At 36.2% G+C, this 17,000-nt stretch overlaps 1 protein-coding gene across 5 annotated transcripts in view; it reads right to left on the bottom strand.

The window, feature by feature from the left end:
* Nucleotides 1-726: 726 nt before the first annotated feature.
* SGTB (small glutamine rich tetratricopeptide repeat co-chaperone beta) overlaps nucleotides 727-17,000 on the bottom strand; it is a 42,793-nt gene continuing 26,519 nt past the window's right edge. For 3 of the 5 annotated variants that reach the window (XM_031675547.2, XM_031675551.2, XM_015245087.3), the window contains exons 6-11: nucleotides 14,631-14,735; nucleotides 9,345-9,483; nucleotides 8,768-8,830; nucleotides 5,605-5,642; nucleotides 5,283-5,366; nucleotides 727-3,927 (exon numbers count right to left, since the gene is read on the bottom strand). In XM_031675547.2, coding sequence (XP_031531407.1) covers nucleotides 3,816-3,927; nucleotides 5,283-5,366; nucleotides 5,605-5,642; nucleotides 8,768-8,830; nucleotides 9,345-9,483; nucleotides 14,631-14,735 — 541 coding nt within the window. In that variant the 3' untranslated portion in view covers nucleotides 727-3,815. The remainder of the gene's footprint in view (nucleotides 3,928-5,282; nucleotides 5,367-5,604; nucleotides 5,643-8,767; nucleotides 8,831-9,344; nucleotides 9,484-14,630; nucleotides 14,736-17,000) is intronic. The other 2 variants (XM_072958591.1, XM_072958590.1) reach the window with 2 other exon arrangements.

Below are 17,000 nucleotides of genomic sequence, written 5' to 3'. Positions count from 1 at the left end.
AGCCGCCAGTCCAGCCTGCAGGCCGTAGTGTACCGGCCTCGATCTAGAAGATACCGTCATTTCTTAAAACTTCAGAATTCTTATCATACTTTATTTAGAAATATTTCAGTTAACCCCAGTTTTTTTTTTTTTCCCCTAGCTGGTCAGTAACAAAAACGTTTAAAACAACTTAGGTAGTCCTCTTGTAACCTTGTATTTGCTAACAGTATGAGTTTTTCTAGTTGTTTTCAAAATTATTGTATTGGTGTTTATCTTTGTTTGTGTGTACATACAAACACGCCCGTCTAAGTTTCAGTTACAGTAGATCATAATTGGTTTTATTTCTTAAGTTGTTGATTACTCTGTTAATTCTGAACTAAGAAGCCTGATAATTTTCCAAGTTAAAAAGTCCTGGATTTTTTCCCTTTGAAAAATAAGCCACTTATTTTCATAAGGCATATTTACAGGATTTCCAGCTTCTGATACTTAATTTTGAACTGTAAATCATGTATTGATATTATAAAACTTTGTATTTCTGCATGTAATCATACTAATTTACTTACACCATAAACAAAACTGAGAATGGTAAGAATGTATACAACTTTGCAACATGAGTGTAATAAAAGTTTCAATATTTTGAAAACAAAAACTAATGCTGTTAAATAAAGACTTATTTTGGTAAGTTGAATTTCAAGCATGTATATATAATTGCTTAAATGTAAGAATGCAGTAAGTCAAATACAGAAATTGGTTTTTCTTAAATGCATAATTATTTATTGCCATGACAAATTGTTTGGTCCAAAATGAAAGCTATATTCAGAATGAGATTTGCCCTTAAATTGGAGAGGTAATTAATGAAAATAAAGTGCAAGCAGTAAAACTGAAGTCTGCCTTTCCTCCAAAATGAGCACAATTGAGTAAATGATGAAATAAAACTTTATAGCCACTGCACTGGATACTTCTATTGATTTCCGAGCATCTTCTCATGACTGAACCTTCTGTTTCAAATTCTGAAAGTAAAGTTTAACAGTCACTTAAAATCTGCTATATAATTTGATTTAATTACAAAGTATCCTTTTATAAGCAATAACCTAGACACATATTGTTCATTCTTTAAGGTTAGACAATGTCATCTTAGAAAGGATCTGTTTAAACCATACAATAAAAATTAGATAAACAGTTTGGTACATTAAATGAAAATGTCATTTGCATAAAAAGGACATTATAAGTTTTACACAGTAGTATAACAGCTACAGCTACTATAATGAAATGTGGTTAATAGAAGTCAGTCATTCCCAGGTAGAATGTATATAAAGATATTCTTTAACATCCTCTTGTTTCAGACAAGCTAAGTAACATTTAGAGCATTACTTATAATTTTCAGAGAAAACTTTCTTGAAATAGCATGCAATGCAGTGATTCCAAAGTGGTGAAAGCACTTAAAGAGGAAAAACGGCTTGAATAGAATGGAAATCCAGGTAAATGGACAGATACCTAGATTTAATTTATAATGGGTGATATATTAGAAAACAAACAAACCAGAAGGTAAAATGGAAGAAATAGCCCAATTCCCATTACTTCATGTAAAAAGAATGCCTACCTTAACTACAGATATTAGCAAATCAAGGTATTGTTTTAAAGTGTTTTTTTCTTATAATGTCTTTGATTTTGGTATAAGAGTACTGGCTAAACAAAAAGAGTTGGGAAGCGTTTCCTCTTCTCTTTTCTGGAAGCGATTGTGTAGAACTCATATGAAATGTTTGGGAGAATTCACCACTGAAATTGCCAGGGCCTGTGGCTGTCTTTTCTGGAGGTTATCTTCTTCCGTGAGCTTTAGTAGTTTGTACCTTACAAGGGATTTGTCTGTTTCCTCTAAGTTGTTAAATATAGGGACCTAGAATTGGTCATAGTATTTATTTTCTAATTATCCTTTTAATGTCGACAGGGTCTGTAATGGTATCTCCTCTTTCACTTCTGATACTGTTGATACCTATTTTCTCTGTTTTCCTAGTCAGTCAGCTAGAGGCTCATCAATTTTATTGATCTGAAAGCATTGTTAATAAGCTCAAGATAGTTATGCTGGGGACTTTTCCTTACTCAACACTGGGTAGGAGTGACTAATTTTTTATTAAGGATCAACTTTGCGGTTTTTGTTGGTTTTTTTTTTTTTTTTTCCCATTGCAGTCATCATTTTCCTTTGGTTAGTTAGCACTTCATTCTGTATAACACTGAACTCTAGGAGATGAATTTAACTTCATGAAAAATGAAGCTGGTTTAGATGCAATACAGCAGATTTAATTCAGAAGGCTTAGCTTAGGTTTAAGTCCTGCTCTCTCTGGCCAGAAATATAGGTGCTATTTAAAATGGTGATTCCCAGACCTTATTAAAGGGCCTACTAAATAAAAATTGAAGCTGTGCCCCTGAATCTGCATTTTTAATGAATTTCCAGGTTATTCTTAACAATGAAATTATAGAACCTCTGTTGTAATCTCACAAAGGGAAAATTGGTTTTTAAATTTCAAGATACCAAGTAATTAGCCTTCTGAGGAGGACAGTTATAGTAAGGCTCTGATCATCAGTATTACTGACTTAATTTTATATTACTTTCTATTTCAGTTTTCTCTCACAACACTTGTGAAATCATTATGTGTCTGCCAACTTTACCAATTTCATAATAAACAAAAGAAATTCCAGTTGCGATTAGAATGGCCTCATCCATCACTGTAGTTAAAGCCACTCCCATGGTACTTTAACACCTCTCTCCACTAATATGTATCCTAATTCCAATAAAATATTTCAAGTCCCCTGTTACGTTTAAGTGGCATCAAAGTAAGGTTAAGGATAAAAGCAACATGCCAAGCCAAATTATAGCAGAGGATTACATGAACAAGCAATGTTAGCAATAGATGCTTTTTGTAACCCATCAAATAAGTACTGAGTTAAAAAAAAATCAGTGTTTACAGGCACATAATTAAATGCCACTTAGAAAATCCTTAACTTAAGGGCCAAGCCATTGGCTTATTTAAATATTGATGTATTGGAATGTTTCCACAGTAAAGTCACCACTGGGGAAATTGTGATAGTTAAACCGAACAGTTATACTACTGACCTAACCAGAATCATTAAGGATTTCTAAATGTATTTTATTATGTACTTAGCATAATTGGCCATGCTAATGTTACCAATACCAAACTGCAGGCGAGGTTAGTTAAGAACTACACAGAAAACCTGAGCATCCTACCTCCACTTTCTATACATTCACAGCATCTATTTGTTTCTTTTCAAAATAACAGCCCTTGCACCAAATGCTGCTTTCCACCAGCTCTTAAGATTTCATCACCCATCAGAATAAGCAGCATTAAGATAGCACCTGCCCCCATGACATACATTCATTACCAATAGCTGTCAAAGCTAAACCCAGGTAACAAACTTCTCTCCAGATACGCTGCTCAGTGGCAAGTATATTTCTCCTAAATCAGAATGAGAAACCCTTCCTCTTTGGTCCCCTTTCAAAAAGTTTGCTTAGGGGAATTTGAAGCTAGAGAACTCAACTCACCAATAAACAGCCCTATGGTTCAATAAATATACTCTGCTATTAAGTCTAATATACAAATATGATGAAGATTTGAAAATGGAACCCTGCCCAGTTAAGTGCTATACTAGCACTTAACAAGGCTACTGATCATTCATTTACAAAGGAATCATGTTATGTGCAGGTCTGTTTGTGATAAACCTATTGTTTAGACAGATATATTCTTTAGATTGTTTTTGTTTTTGTTTTGGCCACTATCTACAGCAAACACTTCAGAGCCATAACTGTCTGCATTCTGGTTAAGTCAGGAATGTTCTTCAGCACTGCTGCTGAATGACCTGCTCCGGATGTGATTTCTAAGTTGCTCTATAAGTTCAGGATTCTGTTGCTGTATCTGCTGAGCAAACTGCTGTCCCCTATAGTAAAGAGGAAAAGTAGTATGAATTAGGGAATTTCCAATCACAAAATACACATGCAAAAAGAACTGCAAAAGATATGGATACTACCCAAAGGGAACGTCTTGTATAGAAACAAGTTTTAGATTCATAAATTTAGTATCTGCAAGTTTACCAATGCCTCCATACAGCATTATTACAGTGCAGTGTTCTTTATAAGAAATGAGACACCCAAGCTAAAAAGTGAGTTCCTGAATGAGGTGAATTCCACCACCCCATCCCCAAGTGCTTAACCACAAATGAGCCAATGGCTAACAAGTATGTGCTTTTATAGGTCTGCAAATATAATGCAAGGTATTTGTTACTGTAGTCAAGTCTTAATCATCTCTCGTGTGGCAGGTGTTACACCCATTTGGGGATGCTTATGAAGTCACCTAACAGCACTGATCTTTAAACAGGTAAAGAAATTTAATCCAAATTCCTCTGTGTGACTCACAACTGCAAGTGTTAGGTATCACTATAATCATGCCACTTAAAGATCACTCTAAAAATGCAAGTAGGATTACATAGTTATGATCACAAACAGGAAATGGTACTTCTCACTTCATATGTTTCCACTGGCAGCATCACACAGATTCAAAAAGCAATTCAAAAAGCACAGTAGCTTAAGCAACTTGGAGGTAAAGGTAATGTGCTCAAGAAGATGAAACAAGTTCCTTTAGTAATGATGGGCACTGAAAAAGTGAATAAAAGTTTCCTAAGTGGTCTGAAACATTCATATTTATAATATATGATTTTTAAATATGTATGTGTGAAGGGTAGGGTGTAGCTCAGTGGGTAGCATGCACAAGGGTTCAATGCCCAGAACTTCCATTAAAAAAAAAAACTAATAATAAATAAATAAGCCTAATTACCACCCCTCAAAAAATAAAATTAAAAAAATAAATTCTTGGGGAGAGGGTACAGCTCAGTGGTAGAGCGCATGCTCAGCACGCACAAGGTCCTGGGTTCAATCCCCAAGTACCTCTATTAAATAAATAAACCTAATTTAATAAATAAATTCTTAAAGTATATATATGTTTGTGTACCTAAATTCACACATACTTTAAGTAGATATTTGACTTCCAGATACATCCTTGAATAGCTATTCAAACCTGCTGAAAAAAATGTTTCTTGGACCCAGATCTTCTGGATTCCTGCCCTTCAATCAGAAAATTTCAATTTATGAACTACTTTTAGATTTAATAATTAATGAGGTCACTGATACTAACAGTAAAAGATGAAAATTTAAAAGAAAGCCTTGGTACCCTCACCTTAGACACAAACTATAAAACAAGAAATACTTTTTTACTGTTTCTATTCTAAATAATACTTACGCTTGGATGAGGCTAGACAGGTCAGTTAGGCCCCCAACTCCAGCAGCAGGTCCCCCAATAGCGTTTGTCATCATTCCTGACATTCTACAGTGGGCAAGAGATGTATCACTGGAATTGGCATATACGCTTGGCAAGTAGGATACTGGCCAAAGAAAAGCAGGTAAATAAACACACATTGTGTAGGTTGGACCAAATGGGTATGACTTTAAGTTCCCACTGACCAGCATTCGGGCCAGTTTTATCATTTTGGAGCTGATATGCTCAAATTAGGAGGCCGACAAGTGGAAGCGGGAAATATAATATGCTCTTTCTATATACTTACAGCTGTTGAACTTGAGGATTCTGCATTAAACTTGCTGCCTGGAATTGAAAAACGGCATCTATCATTAAAGGCAGTTCATAGTAACAGTTTTTTTAAAAGCATTGGAATGAAAGCTAAACCATGTATTTCCTAACATTTTGCTGAGTTATAGTGTGCTACACAAAGTGAATGGGAATGTAAAAAAGAGGAGTTACTAGAAAAAATGGTATTGAAAATACGTTTCAAGGAAAAAGAGATTACAAGTAACACTATGGACTAAGGATATTGACAGCAGTTTACTTACTACTAACTACTGATCAGACCAGTAAAAGCCAAAAGTGAAAACAGAAGCTTTACAAACTTCTTTACAAGCTGGTAAAGCATAAAGAACCTCCTACATTTGAGAAGGGCCACTTCAAAAGAGTAAGAGAAGAGGGGAGGGTATAGCTCAGTGGTAGAATGCATACTTAGCATGCACAAGGTCCTGGGCTCAATCCCCAGTACTGCCACCAAATAAATAAATAAATAAACCTCATTGCCTCTGCCACCAACAAATAAATAAATAATTCTTTAAAAAAGTAAGAGACGTGACCTTGCTCCATAGGACTTAGTAGTTTCACTCCTTCCCGTGCTCACAGTGGGAGGGGAATTGTTTTTATACACACATACACTTTTAAAACTTTTTATTTTAAACGCATAACAATTTTTTGGCCCCAGATTGGTACTGTTAACAATATTCATGTAAACTTTAAATTTAGTCTGAATCTTTGTAAAACATTGGTTAATTTTGATTCACTGACCCTAAATGAGGTGTTGGGAAAAAAACACCACTTGCTTTTGTTACCATAAAGAGAACCGCTTGACTGACTTAAAAATAATTCAGTAACTTCCCTTGGGTCTTGGTTAGGATCGGTGCTTCTAAGTCAAAATATGGTCTATGGGCATTACACAGAAAAAGCAGGATTTATGAGCTATAAACATAAAGCGATCTGCTTCACAATCCCTTTAATCTGTTCTGCAGTAGCTCTACCTCTTCTCCTAGAACCCAGGACCTAGAAGAAATGTAGAGCAGATCTTACTGCTTTTTTGTCTCTTTAAGTAAGCAGTCCTGCAGTCACTTTAAGTTAGAAAATGACCTCCAGTTCAGTACTTAACTCCTTGCTCACTGCAGTACCAAGTACACAGAACTGCATTTCCAGGTAGAAGTTTTCCTCTCCCTGGCACGGGCCTGTGACAGATGAGCCAGCTGCACCAGAAATGAGGGGATAGTTGGTTCTTTCCCCACAGTGCTTCCACTCCTCCTCCCTCAGCTTTCTGGCCTCCAGGGTCAGGGTGAAGCGGAGGGAGGAGAATAAAGGGAACAGGAATGTTATTTGATGACTGGTATTATCTTAGTGGTTTGCACTGGTGCTCTTCAGGTGTGCAAGTTGTTTAAAACGACTCTGGTTCTCTTGTGGAGCACCTTCTGTTGTTCTTCAAACACTTCCACCCAGCCCCTCCGGGCATTTCCCACTTCTCCTCTGAGAAGGGTAATTTACTCTGGATGGATGCTATGCCTCTTGGTTGAGTCCCAGGTTCTTAGCATTTCTCCTTTGGAGACAACGTGTTGGGCTCCTGACACCTTCCAGGAGGCCATCTTGTGCAGACTTAGACTCAAACTATCTTACAAGCGTATGTGTTTACCTTGGTCCACAGGAAACACACTTCCACTCCATTGTCATCAGTACAGTTACTTCCTAAACCACATAGCTAATTCTGCCACTGGCCTCTTTAGCTGGCAGGTCAGACACCAGTCTATTGTCGTCCAAATTGAAGGTCATATAGAAAGCTCTTTGAGTGGGCATGAAGGGCCCACTGTCAGTGGGCTTGAGAGGAGGGCAGCCCCTTTACTTCCCTCTCACATGGAACAGGGCTCTGTAACTCCAAGAACTCTCTCCAAAAATCCTCTTCTAATTTCTGTCAACCTGACCCTTTTAATAGTCACACAATATGTTTTTCATCCCCACTTTTTGCAGCTCCTACATGGTACTTATCTGTGTACACAGCAGCACCTTGAGGGCTAAGCCAAATCTGAAACTAAGAGAAACCCATTTTTATATCCTGCTACAGTAGGATAGCCTGAGGCCTGGAAATGGGTAACAGTATTTAAAAACGTCACAACACCTGCAAAGAGACATGTATTTCCTGGCATTTAGGTAGGAAGACCAACCTAAATTTGGTGAATCCTAAATGAGACTCAAGGAGTTCCTGAATTATCTGCAAGTCAGTCAAATAACTATTTCTTTGGTAATAAAAGCAACTGGTGACTTTGCCAATACCTCATTTAGAGTCAGTGATTCAAAAATTGACTTCTGTCTACAAAGAGTTCAACTACCAATTTTAAATTACCAATTGCTACAAAATTACCAATTGTTCAAAAGCACTCCTATCTCACTGGGAATGGGCCATCAGTCCATTTCAATTCAACTGAAGATTTAGTGAATACAGATCCATTTTTTTGAGGGAAACAAAAATGAGTAAGAAGTAGTACTGCCCTGAAGGGCAGAGCATTTGCAGAATGCTTCTCAGCCAGTATGCAGTCACTGTAGGAGCTTTATATGCCCAGGTAACATCCCTGACCCACTAAATCAGTTTCTACTTATAGGACCAGAGCATGTGGATTTTCAAAAAGATCCATAGGTAATTTTGCTGGTTTGAAGGATGGAATACATAGATGTGAGAATTATACTAAAAGTTCAAATAAACTCAAAATAGAAAGGCAGTAAATAATGCTGAGAGGAGAGCTTAGGAAACCACAATAGCCAGAATCCTCAGACCTCGATTATCAGACACTTTCCTAGGGTCACTTTCATGTAAGAGGGTGGTTTTTAAACTTCTGTAGATTTCCAGACCCTTCTGTCTATCTGATGAAAAACATGGTTCTCTCCCTAGAAAAATGCACATATTCACGTGGACACAAATTTTCATGTACAATTTCATGGACTCCATGGCCTTCCTGAAGTCCACCCCTGGCTTTTCCACAAAGCAGTACATGGGCAGGTTAAAGACAACAGCCACAGCACTATATTACCTCTCTCCTGCCACCACCATCACAAAAGCGCTCTTGTTTGTTTCTAAAAAGTTTAGAACTATACAGCTCTAATGGAAAATAGAGCCAGCAAAGCAGAAAAGGAAATATACTCACCATACTAATGAAGGCTGGATTATTTATTAAACTAGCCATGTCAAAGCTCAGTCCAGTTCCTGTCTGTAAAACAATTATATCTGAGAATTATACTAACCACTACAATTTTTTTAATTTAAACTAATATATATATATATTTATAAATATTCTATAAAATACTGTGAAAAAGCTGACCTCTCCATAGAAAGAACTATTACTATTTTTCTTGAGAACTTCAGACATGGTAAAAAAGCTGAAATTTTTGCAGCATTCTGAATTTTCATCTCATTAAAATTAATAAAGGAGGGATTTGAAATATAGACTCTTTATCTCACTTCCCTGCCTTATTCTATTCATGCAATTAACTCTGACTAGAATTATTTTTCTTACTTTGACTAGCATATTTGTAACATTACCTTTAGAACATAATAAATGTTACCTATTCTGCTGAAGAAGTTATTCAGTATAAAACAGTAATCCAAACCTATGACAATTAAAAGTGAGATTTTTTTTCTCTTCAGAATATGGTCTGACCACTACAAGTTGATTACAGTAAATTGTGAATGACAAAGTCACTCATTTGGCATTAGTAACTTACTGGACTGGATACCTCTCTTAACTTCTGTTCTGCTATTTTCAGATTTGACTTATAGGAGTCGTTTTCAGGATCAAGATCTAACGCCTTCTGATAACTTGTAACTGCTTCCTCAAACTTATTCATGGCAGTGAGGGCCAGCCTGAAAAGAATACAGTGTAAGAGTGTAGGATATATAATTAAATAATATCAGGACATCATAAATGTAATCAAACACCTAATTTGTATTCAATTTGAATCCAGATTACACTTAATTTATTCAATGTACGGTTCATCCTTAAACAACATGGGTTTGAAGAGTGTAGGTCCACTTATATGTGCATTTTCTTCATTAGTAAATACTACAGTACTATACAATCTGAGGTTGGTTAAATCTGCAGATAGAGAGGAACTGCAGATACGGACGACCTGTGGATACAAAAGGTTTACTGTAAGTTACACGTGGATTTTCGAGTGCAGAGGGTCAGCACCCCTAAACCCCACATTGTTCAAGGGTCAATTGTACCATAGTTCACAGGAGTATCACTTCCTTCTAATTCCAAGATTCTGTAAATCTGCACTCTCTCAATTCTGCTTGGTGATAACCTTGGCTCTCCTACATGAATCAAGACTAAATGATTAGAAATGAACCTTACATTATCTTTCCATTTTTAAGCCTAATATGTGAAACAATTTGCTTTATGAATGATTAAGCTCCATAAAGATGTGAGCTGACTAACAATTCTATGGCCATTTAACACTGTGATGCTAAAACCGTTTTAAGAACTCTGAGCTAGATTTGTACTTCATAATATCTCACTTTCTTCCTTGCTAGCAGAGACACTGAGCCACAATACATATCAATTTACCTTAAAAATCAAAAAATAGAAACAAGTCCAATGAAACTGAAACAAGAAGAAATAGATAATTTGAACAGGCCAATCACTAGAAGTGAAACAGAATCTGTAATACAACAAAAAACAAAAAACAAAAAAACTCCCTGCAAACAAAAGTCCATGACTGGATGGCTTCACTGTGGAATTCTACCAAACATACAAAGAAGATGCTTTTGCACAGCAAAGGAAACCATAAACAATACCAAAAGATAATCTATGAACTGGGACAAAATATTTGCAAAATATGCGACCAACAAGAGCTTAATTTCCAGAATATACAAACAGCTCATACAATTTAATAACAAAAAAACAATTCAATCAAAAAAATTTGGCAGAAAACTTAGAGACATTTCTCCAAAGAAGACATATAGATGACCATCAGGTACATGAAAAGATGCTCAATATCGCTAATTATCAGAGAAATGCAAATCAAAAGTACAATGAAGTATCACTTCACATCAGTAAGAATGACCATCATTAAAAAGTCCACAAATGATAAATGATAGAGGGAGTGTGGAGAAAAGGGAACCCTCCTACACTGTTGGTGGGAATGTAATTTGATGTAGCCACTACGGAAAACAGTATGGAGATTCCTCAAAAAACCAAAAATAGACTTACCATATGATCCAGCAATCCCACTCCTGGGCATATACCCAGAGGGAACTCTAATTCAAAAAGACACATGCACCCCAGTGTTCAAAGCAGCATTATTTATAATAGCCAAGACACGGAAGCAACCTAAATGTCCATCAACAGCTGAATGGACAAAGAAGATGTGGTATATGTACAATGGGATACTAATCAGCCATAAAAAAGAATGAAATAATACCATTTGCAGCAACACGGATAGACCTAGAGATTATCACACTAAGTGAAGTAAATCAGACAGAGAAAGACAAATACCATATATATCAGTTATATGTGTAATCTACAAAATGATACAAATGAACTTATTTACATAGCAGAAACAGACTCACTGACAAAGAAAATAAACTTACGGTTACCAAAGGGGAAAGGGAATGTGGGAAGGGATAAATTAGGAGTTTGGGATTAGTAGATACAAACTACTATATATAAAATAGATAAAAAGCAAGGTCCTACTGTATAACACAGGGAACTATATTCAATATCCAGTAATAACTTATAACACAGGGTACTATATTCAATATCCAATAATAACTTATAATAATCCAATAATAACATATAACTGAATCACTATACTGTATACCAGGAACTAACACAACACTGTAAATCAACTACGCTTCAATTAAAAAAATAATTTAAATAAATACACAAAGTAGGCCGTGGGGGTGTTAGCTGGTCACTACTGGGTAAGACACATTAGTTGTGAAATAGATAAAATTAGCAGCCTTTACAACTCGAATAACACATTATTACCCCAAGAACAGGTCAAAGAGTGAGTTACCAAATTTGATGTTTTCCTCTACCTAGTTAGAATTTATTTATTGGAAAATTACTTGAGAATGAAACAATAATGGTACACATGGAAAGATAGTATTGAGGGTTTTTTAAATTCTTTTTAAATTCTTAGTTTATTTTTAAGCATTACTCTTATTTTTTTTTTTTTGGCTGACTTACCTAACAGATTTCTGATCTAGATAAAATACAACGCCTAGCCATAGGAAAAAAAAAACTCAGAGCCTAATTAGTTTCCTACCAGTCAACCATGAAAGATACTTCATCAGAATCCTCAATTACTCAACAGTCAGTACATATTTATTGGAATCCTGCTGTGTGGCAGGCACTATTTTAGATTCCACAATGAAAAAGGTAAAGTTCCTGAGGTTAAGAAAATTTCATTCTACCTGGAAAGACAAAGCAATAAACATGCAAATAAAAAAGATTAATATTAAAGAGGATAAATAGGGGAGCTGCTCAAAGGCAGCCACATTCAAGGGATGTGAGCAATGAAAAGAAAGCAGTCATGAAAGTTAGGGGAAAAGCATTCTAAACAGAAGCAGCAATCAACACCAAGGCCCTGAAAACAATGCAAGCTTGGGATGCTTAAGGAACAGGACAAGGGCGAGGAAGAGGGAGCACAGAAAACTAAGTGTGGGAAGAGATGACGTCAGGGCAATAAAGGACCATGGTTTGGAGTCTGGATTTCATTCTGGTTGCAACAGAATGACATGATCTGATTTATGCTTTATAAAGCTCCCTCTCACTTCTCTGCAAAGGACCAACAAGGGTGGGGAGAGTGGAGTGAAGGCAGGGAGACCAGTTAAGCAGCTATTGCAATAGCCTAAGTAAGAGACAGTAATTTGGACTAGGGTTATAAACAAGATAGCAATCAATTCTTGAATTCAAGGAGTATCTGGAAACTAGAATTGGCAGGATGTGCTGATAGATTAGATGTGTCGGTGTAGTAAGAATGAAGGATGACTCCTAGGTTCTGACCTGAACACTGGGTAGGTGGAATGATAGTACATTTAATCAGATGAGAGAGATTTAAGAAGGTAACAAGAGTTCTGTATGGGATATGTTAAGTTTAAAATATCTATGAAACATCCAAGTGGAGATGAAAAGTAGTTGAATATATGAGTATGGAGTTCAGACGTATAACTTCAGAGATTCACCAACATATACAGTTTATTTTTACTATCCACAGTAATTATGTTCTACAAAGTCACCGCAAACACTGAATTAGCAAACACTGAACAACTGCTCCTAGAAGAAGTATAAGGTTATGTTCCTGTGAGCCTCTGGTCACAAGATTTTCATCAACCAATCAATATGCAACCTTGTTTTACATGTGTTTCTGTTTAAAGCAGCCTTATTTAATACATATCACTAATTCATTAGCATTGAACTTACAGCCAACTGCACTAAGAATGCCTGAACAAAACATCTAATACATGTTATTTTCTCGGTGAGGCACATCACAGCCTTCTTGCCCTTAGGAACACTAAGATAATACTTCAACCTATGTACGGGGGCAATTGTAAAATGGGAAATCAACAACAAAAAGCACAAAAATGCAATATAGCACTACACTGACTGTGAGAAAGACACTCATTTTACAGCATGAGAGCTGAAACCAAAAGGCAGAGCACTGCTTTATCTGACCTCAGCTGAGATCCTGCACGTCAGGTGACTCAAGTTTTTCACCACTCTGTGGATGACAACAAAAGCACAGTGAGTACAGATTTGGGGTTACATTAAAAAAAAAAAAAAAGCTTTAGCAAGTAGGTGAATTCACAAAAAGAAATTCATGAATAATGCATATTGACTAAAGATGGAATTTAAAAGCATGGGACACATTGGAATCAAAAGTAGAATATGGACAGAAAAACTGTAGCAGCAGAGGAAGAAGCCCTGGAGCACACTATTATTTAGAGGTGGGAGAGGAGGAAGAGCCAGTAAGGGAGACTGGGAAAGAACATCCAGTGAAGTAGAAGGAAAACCAGGAAGTGTGGTGTCACAGATGCCTAGAGAATGAAGTATTTCAAAAAGTAGTTAATCATGCCAAATACTAAGAGATAGAGTAGGGTAAGGATATAGAACTGAATACTGACCCTGGGAAAATACAGACAACTGGAGACCTTGAATCGCGCTCTCAACAGAGTGATACAGACAAATGTCCTATGAGAGTGAGCTGAAGAGAGAATAAGAGATGGTGAAGGTGAGACAGCAAGTTCAAACAACTATCAGGGCCTTTGCAGAGAAACAGGAACTGGGAAATTATGTAGCTGAGTAAAAGGATGGTTCTAACCGATGATTTCTGATGATCTTTTTACATGCAGTCATTATCATTGTTAGAGACAGAAAAAACTAATGCTGTAAAGACAAAGGAGATGATTACAAGTGTAACGTCCTGGAGAAGGTACAAAGGGATGAGCCCTAAAGCATGAGTGAGTGGGAAGGGAAGTGGTCTTACCCTTCCATTTTAACAGGAAAAAAGGCAATCTGTACAGATACAAATGCAGATAGATTGGTGGACTTACAAGTAAGAAGAGTTACTTTTCTTCTAAACGCATTTATTTTTTCAACTTTAAAAGGTTGAGAGTCACCATGGAATGTATGGGGGAAATGTGAAGAGAAGAGTAGGTATGAAATGGTCAACTCAGAGAGTGGTAAGGTGAATTTAGAAGGAAGTGTAGTAGGATTATCTGCCAAAATATTGAGAGTTCATTTGAGATTTGTGGCCTTGAATATGAAGTGGATCTACTCAGTATGGTTGTATGACTTTCTCCAGCAACCAACCATTCATCACACAACTAATCTTCTCTCTCAAGTTACAGAAATTGCAGTTATTTCCTCTCTCTATGTCATGTTTATCTTCTTATTAGTTTAGAGGGTACAATATTAAGCAGGAAATTCACAACCAAGCCATTAAGAACAGCATATCTGATACTATTTGATATATTATTTTGAACATTCTCCCAGAACTTACCCCATTCTCCCATAGGCCTTGCTGTACTTGGAATCAATTGCTATTGCTTTTTCACAATCCTTTATTGCATCTGTGTAGTGACCTAATTTACTCTGAGCAGCAGCCCTAAGAGAAAAAGAAGAGATTTTTAATACAAGCAGCATTCAAGGCACTAATTTAGATTTTTTCAGGTGGTAATAAAACTACATTTTCCTTGTCCCAATTTGTATATCACTCCCAGTAAATATCTAAATCAAATCAAGATAATTCTATAATCAAATAAAAAGACAACTCAGAAACACAATTCAGAGAAAATATGCAGGCTGCTTTTCACAGTTTGCTTTGCTATAGACAAGATAAATATGAGAATCCTACAGCTGATCTACCTACATACTGCTTCCTAATTCTCCCAGACAGAAAATGGAAAACACCAGGATGTTTGGGATTACGAAGGAGGAACAAAAATTAAGTGACTGCTGTGAATGGCTACTCACAGTGCTGTACTGTTATGTGATCAGTTTACTAGCAGGGTTAAGATAATCTCCAAATCTAAGATGAAAAATGAAATTTACCTGGGTGCCCAAATCTGGCCTTACATTTGATATTAATATTTCTACACCAGCTTTTTATTGCTTGGTTTTCAGTTTGCCTGATTGTCTTTTTCTATCCATTTAACTTCAGCTTGTGTGTGATTATGTTTTAGGTGATATCTTATGTATACAATTTGAGAATCTGACATTTATCTAGGCAACTTTATGACTACTTATATATTTGAATTACTTTTTGTCTTATATTTTGTTTTCTTCTCTCTCTCCTCTCTCTTTCTTTCTTTTGTATTGATTGTTTTTCAGTTTGCCTGAAAGTATGGCAACGTATTCCATCTACTTAGCATAGAATCTCTCAGAGCAACTAAGGACTATTTAATTCCTTCCAAGTTATCTCTAGCAAAACTCTCCTAGAAAAACTGGGACTTGACAATATAATGAAGCCACTTACTCCCCTCCACGCAACCCAGATAGTAGATAGCTCTCTGTTTCTCTGTAGTAATGCTCACCTCAACCCTCAGGGCTTCACTCAACAAGCAGACTTACTGTTCAACATGCAAGTCCTTCAGACTAAAAGTTCCCATAATGTCTCCGACCCTGCATCCACCATTTACCTCACTCCTTCTTGTCCAGACTAAGTATTTCACTTTATTCATTCAACTGATACATCTATTAAGGGCTAGCTAATGCACAGGCACTTTTCTAGATATAATGGATAGAGCAGTAATCAAAATAATATTCCTGGCCTCAATCGTGCTTAGATTCCTGGGGTGGGGGGATAGGGGTGCAGCTGAGGGCTGCCAGACTGTAAAGAAAAGGTTGTGGTGAGTCCAGGTTTCTGTCAACCTTTCTTTAGACAGCATGACTGAGACCCTTACTTCTCTGATTAAGACTATAAAATGTGGGGGAAAAATAAACACATGGTCTTATTTGCTTGAGTTAAAAAATGTAAATATGAAAGTATAGGATTGAACAAACCTGTTTTGGAAGTTCATGCAAAAAAGAGGTATGGGTTTATTTGACTGAATACTTGACACAAAACTAACAGGATGACAAGACTGTGCATTAAAATGACAATGAAAAGTAGAGATATAGAATGTACCACTTCCAAATAATTAGAAAGAAAAAAATGAAGTAAAAATAACAATCAATACAAAAGAAAGAAAGAGAGAGGAGAGAGAGAAGAAAACAAAATATAAGACAAAAAGTAATTCAAATATATAAGTAGTCATAAAGTTGCTTAGATAAATGTCAGATTCTCAAATTGTATACATAAGATATCACCTAAAACATAATCACACACAAGCTGAAGTTAAATGGATAGAAAAAGACAATCAGGCAAACTGAAAACCAAGCAATAAAAAGCTGGTGTAGAAATATTAATATCAAATGTAAGGCAAAGAACATTACTAAGGATAGTGAGAGTCATTACTTATTATCATCCTTTCTAGTTTAATTTTATGAAAAAGATTTACATGACTCAGAAGTCATTAAAAGCCTCACTCTCATCCTCTACAGGATGGTTGGACAGGGGCAGATGGGACTGAAATGGGAATGACACTTCAAAAAGATGAAAAGGTAAACCTTAAAACAGAATAAAACGGAAACAAATGAAGCTAACTGTGTATCAAAAAAGAAAGAATTTACATAACTTTCAAGTATTGTATTCTGAGTATATATCCTTGGTGAGATGCGTTCCAAGGACAAAAAAATAAATTGCAAAGGAATTCTGAAGTTTATTTAGTAGGCTTGCTCGTGGTGTAACACTGGTGTTGTAATACCAATTGACGGACAGAGCTAATGAGTACACACACTGGTGCTGTTGGAAAGCAGGGCTCTCCTCTGG

Source organism: Vicugna pacos, chromosome 3, assembly GCF_048564905.1.
Source record: "Vicugna pacos chromosome 3, VicPac4, whole genome shotgun sequence".
Classification (NCBI taxonomy): domain Eukaryota; kingdom Metazoa; phylum Chordata; class Mammalia; order Artiodactyla; family Camelidae; genus Vicugna; species Vicugna pacos.
This window is presented reverse-complemented; position numbering and strand designations above follow the sequence as displayed.